Source organism: Camelina sativa, chromosome 17, assembly GCF_030686135.1.
Source record: "Camelina sativa cultivar CO46 ecotype springtype chromosome 17, ASM3068613v1".
NCBI classification, from domain to species: domain Eukaryota; kingdom Viridiplantae; phylum Streptophyta; class Magnoliopsida; order Brassicales; family Brassicaceae; genus Camelina; species Camelina sativa.
In genome coordinates, this window is record NC_141896.1 from 37,602,002 (window position 1) to 37,607,878 (window position 5,877).

Consider the following 5,877-nt stretch of genomic DNA (forward strand, 5'->3'; position numbering starts at 1 on the left):
GAATTCGACTGACACATTATTCTGAGTAATCACATTCATGGCAATAAATACAGTTATAAAGCATATTAATTGTAATTAATTTGGTCATATGCATTATTGCAAAATGAACCGTTTGAACAAAAGAAATTAAAATATCCACCAATAATGTCATAAAGGTAACTGACTGAGAGAATTAAATATAACCTAAAGAAATTGAACAAATAAAATGTCCCAAATTAAAAAAAAAAAAATGTGTAGACAGTTTAGTTAGATTAGCAATAATGTGTCTTTTTATTTAATTAAAATTGAAAAAATGACACATGTTAAAAAAATAGAGTGATGCCAAATGACAATTTCTCACAACTCTACTTTATTATAGTTTAATGTATAGTAAATATTGACATGTGAAACCGATAAAAATAGTTAAGTAATAAAGTTACGGTTGTGATAAAAAAATAAGTGAAAATTTTATAAATTGTAAAAACAAAATAGAATAAATATATTTTTTTAAAATAGATTACTTTTTATTTAACAAAAATAAACTATAGAAATTTTTACTATGAAATAATACTAAATTAAAAATAAAAAATGATTAAAGATTTGTTAGACAAAGAGTAAAGAAATTTAAAATTAGTGAGGAATTTACAAATCGTATATATTTAATTATGAAATATATTCTTGTAAAACGTTTTGTTTTTACCAAAGTAAACTATATAGATTCTTGCTATGAAATAATATTAAATAATACAAACCAAAGATAATTAAAGATTTGGTAGAGGAAGATAAAAGAAATGAGAACTTTTCTAAATAAATAAATTTAAAAGATCAAACTTCAAATTAATGTAAAGTACACGTGTCGCAAAAATAGAACACCAAATATCGCATTGATAGGCAAAGTTTTAAAAAACCTTGTCATATTATATAAGATTTGAGTTTCTCTCGTTTTGAATTCTTTTACTATATACTGTACTGATTTAGTTTTTTCTCGGATCTCATATGACTGAGGAATTCGACATCACCTAGGTGATTTATGATTTTGGCATTTTGGTCTATCTGAAACTAATCGCATGACCAGCATGCAATAGCCTAGTTGGTTACCTTATATGTTTTTTTGGAAATAATATCAATTACATAATATATATCCAAGTTTATAAACTTTTAACTTAGCACCAGTTATTAGTAAATGGATTGATAAATACTTATATAGCTTTAGGTATTCTTCTAATTAGTTCTCATTTTTCTTCAGACGTGCGATTCTTTCTTAACGTATATTTTTAAGTTTTACGTACACTCGTATGCAGAAACACTGAGTCAGTACATGGAAACAACTGTTGTCCAAAAAAAAACAAAAGAGAGAAACCAACCAATTAAAGGTCTCAAGTCTTTCTTAAATCTAACAACAATGTATATACCCTTTGATCCAGCAACATATAACTATAAGTTCAAAAAGGAACAAAGTCACCAACGTACACTTCTAAGCATCATGCATTAAGGAGAGTCTCCGGTACCGATTTAACCTCCAGATATTAATGTATCTCCGGAACGAATCTAAAAATGTTTAGAGCTGATTCTTATATTCTCCGGATCATATTTTAATCACTTTATATAGTGGAGTACTAGGAGTATTGTAATGAGCTTACAATAATTACTTTAGGCACAAAAAAGTTAGACGGGACCGGTTTCATGTAATGTGACCACGTTGGTCCATACTCTATACTACATCCGCCCTTACCCACAAAGAGAAAGATCACGTCAAACACGTTGCGGAAAAGGTGCCATGGTTGGAGCTTGAAAACGAGAAAGTTTTGTTTGGATCTAATTCAGAATTATAGTAATTAACTGTAATTTATTTTATTTTAAAATACTAAAATAGAGGTTTAATAATTAAACCATGTTTTATTACAAGAGATTCAAACTCGGAATAGATTACTAATTAAAGAAACATCGGAGTACGTTGTACGAGAGCCTTAAAGCAACATAATGAAACGAGAGTGAAGTTCGTGACAATTTCCATCGAACCCCATTGATTTATACTCTTTTATTGTTTTGAATTACAATGGAATCGGAGAAAAATAAACCCCGATAGCGTCGAAGGCACCACCATCCCGCCCATAGAATCCAACAATAGCATTACCGTGGCTCTCCAACACAAATTTGGTACCTGACACAAACCCATACGTGGGAGAGATTCTCCCTTTTGATGTTTTGAAAATCAACGACCTAATGACCAAAACGTTATCATCGGGGAGTATGTTGTAGGTACCCTCCACTGATATCAAATATTCATTTGGATAGTCTACCACAAACTGCAATATAGAAAAACAAATGTTAGTAAACCTAGATTGAAATACTAATAAAAATTAAAATCTAATATATCTATATGTACATATAGACTGTTTGGCTTATATATTAAAATAAACAATTTAAAGAATGTTATGTTACGAGTCAAAAAATGATTTGTTACCTCCTCTGTATCTCCATTCTTCATCCCATGGTAACATGTTGTAACTTGGCCGTCCTTTTCGTAGTCGATATTGATACTCCTTATAAGCGTGCTAATGTAAGTAACAGATACCTTTCTCACGCCATCATAATTAGGACCATCATCCCAAGGTTCGCCTCCGGTTAGACCACCTACGAGTTCTGACTTGGTAGGAGGAGCTGTTGTTAAATATGCTCCAATGGAGTTTAAGACTTTCCCAGCGGATCCATGAAAGCCGATCATCATCTTGCCATTGACTCCACCTAGTGAAAACTTTGTGGTACCCTTTGAATATCCAATCACTTCAGAAGTCTTCCGGTTGGTTTTGAATTCAAGTGCTTGCATCACACCGGTTTTGTCGTAGTAGCCATCAACAGATACAATATATTCACTGTTTAGATAATCAATCTCAAACTGCATGCGAACAAATATATGTATTACGTACATTAATAAAGATATTGCAAACAGCACACAATAACCTAAATATGTGAAATAAAGATCCACGACATAACAAGATCCAACTAAATTTGAGTTTCACTAGCCACTGGAATAAAATTTATATATAAAACGTACCCTCTCTGTGAAACCGCTACCCGCAACACCATGGATGGATCCATTTATAGATTGACCATCTTTGACATAATCAAATCTGATGTATTGTATGCCTTCAAGACCACCTCGTATATAAACTTTTGCTACATTTTCATGGTCTGCTCCATCATCCCATTGCTTGCCTCCCTTCCCACCAATTGCATCCAACTTCTGGGCCTTTACAAACCCAGTTGAATCTTTCAACATAAAATTTGAACTCATGAAGGAATTGTGTATTGAAGTTTGAACATTAAAATGCTATAAATTAAACAATGTGGATAAGGAGAGCTTACTTACCTATACTGGCTGAGGAGAGAAAAAGAAAAATATAGAAGATAAACATGATCGTTGTGCTGTGGTGATTGATGAAGAAGCTGGGGTGCTGGAGATTGCTTATTTATACACATAGTTCTGGCTCGTTCGTACATATGAAAATTACTAGTATATAGCTAGTGGCATATGATGCATTATAGAATAATGTTTCTCATTTCGTAAGTTTTCACCTTTTCAAGTTCTTAATATACCATTTCTTAGAGAACGTTGACGAGAAAGATATAGATTTAAAAAAATTTGAGTTTGAAATCAAAGGAATTGTTTTGACTTATACAATTGATGTACTGTGTAACATTATAAATCTTATATAATATGAGAAGGTTTTTTCTAACTCTTACTCACATTGCAACATTTGACATTCTATTTTAGTGACACCTGTCATCCTTTATTTCCATTTTCTTTCCAACAAATTTATATTATTTTCAATTTCAAATAATCATACTGCTCTTATCCAGTTGGTATAACTGACATATATTTTTAAATATACTTTTATATCTTAAGTTCTTTTGTCAAACAAAATCAGATTTTTTTTATAATAAAATCTCATATTATATATTTAATACAAAATTTAATATTCTATACCATTTACTAATAAATAACTGATAATTGATACATATGTTTTACACATTTTATTACATTTTATTTAATTTGTCTTCCATCTTTTAAAGTGAAAAATACACACTATTTTATAATTAAAAAAAAATATCATAACAAAAACCATATTTTGGATGAGAAATGAAATAGTTTAAATACATGATTATGATTATGCCTCTATGTAATTTTATAAACCTTAATTATTACACATTTTAAAATCATATAATTTTTTTTGTTAATTAATTGAGTAGGCAATAAAGTTAGTCAGTTTAAATCCTATTAAATTTAGATAAATTACATAATAATGTATAAATTACACAATAATAGCTTTTCCTTTCATATCAATGCATATATCAACATAAAATCGATCTATCAAGAGCTAATCAGAATTGTTGTCATGTTCAAAATCATTTTTATATATATATATATAAGAAAATTTTGATAGATGTTGATTTTCCTTGATTTTCTATCTATTTATTTCATTACACAATTGTAAGTGAAATATTTAAAGTAGCATTAATTCAATCATTAAGTTTGATTATTTCTTATATGGAATATATATTGAAATTTTATATTTAATATCATGTAGCGGATTACAAATTTCTTTAACCATGAATTAAAGAGAGATGCGTTTTTATAATTTCAATAACCATGCATTGAACTGTATTTAATCTAATGAAAAGATTTCCGTTGCAAATATTTATGTTACAAAACTTATGACACCAAATTCCATAATTCTCAAATTTGTAACTGTCAATAAAATATTTTGAACCTAAGAGTAACATCTATCTAACATTCAAATAGTACTGTACGTATATATAGCCATAGGTAGACATTTACTTAAATACTTGGACTCAAATTTACTCTCAAATTCTAGACCTGTTCTAACATATCATCATCGTTGCAAGAGGAAAACAGATCGTCAAGTTTCTTGATATGATGGTACTCTTCTCCAATCCTCGATGATCAAACAGAGGTTTGATGTGTAGCAAAGGGTCCTTATAATTATTCAATATATATTTACTCTTTTTCTCCATAATCAATATATATGTCATGTGTTCTGTGTTTCACAAATGAGAAGAAGAGTGAAAAACATGACCAAGTCTTTTTCAACTTTTATAATTACGTAGACGTAATTTATTTTGGTAGAATAGTTACATAGATGCATTGACAAGGTATATTTTGTTCCATTAAACAGTATGTTTAATTTTCCTCACTAAAATCTACTCCATCTATTCCTTATTAATCAATTTTCTAGAGAGAAAAAATGTTGCACAAAAAAAACAAATTTTAGGTTTTCTATATATTTTTAATAAGTAATTAGTGACAAATTGTAAACTTCAAAAAAGAAACTGAATATTATTGATTGAAACTTGTTAATCGAAAAAAATAATGCAACTAAAGTCAGATTCTATTATGATTTCTTAATATGTTTGAAAATCCTAAAATATGGATTAATCAGGAACAGAGGGAGTATTCTCTAATATAACCATTTAATACAGTCCCACATAATTTTTAAACTAATGTACTGTTTAAAATTTTCAATGATAAATGGAAAGGAGACCGAATTATGATTTGTGGCAACATTTTCATTTTGTTGGATGAAAGGAATTTTGTTTCATATTACAATATTGGCCAAACTAGATTGTGGAGAATCCCTATCCATGAAGATGGAGGCATATCAAAGGCACTTCAAACATTTGGACCGAGCAAAATAAAATTTAATTATACAGAGGTGAGTCGTAAAAAAAGCAAGCAATAGAAAAAATGGTACATCAATACTCCATGGTATAAAATTTATAAAATTCAAATTTTTATTTACGAAATCATTCACAAAACAAAAAAAGGTTGAGGCAAGTTCATTCAAGAGTGATGGAGAGATAATGTTTAATATTTGA

General features: G+C 29.0%; 1 protein-coding gene across 1 annotated transcript; it reads right to left on the minus strand.

Moving 5' to 3' along the window:
• Window positions 1-1,808: 1,808 nt before the first annotated feature.
• On the minus strand, window positions 1,809-3,425 carry LOC104758522 (jacalin-related lectin 10-like). Its single transcript, XM_010481404.2, has 4 exons — window positions 3,350-3,425; window positions 3,035-3,249; window positions 2,444-2,875; window positions 1,809-2,285 (listed from the first exon to the last, which is right to left on the minus strand). Exons 1-4 carry the CDS (start codon window positions 3,393-3,395, stop codon window positions 2,031-2,033), a joined length of 948 nt encoding a protein of 315 aa, XP_010479706.1. The 5' UTR covers window positions 3,396-3,425; the 3' UTR covers window positions 1,809-2,030.
• Between the last annotated feature and the right edge of the window lie 2,452 nt (window positions 3,426-5,877).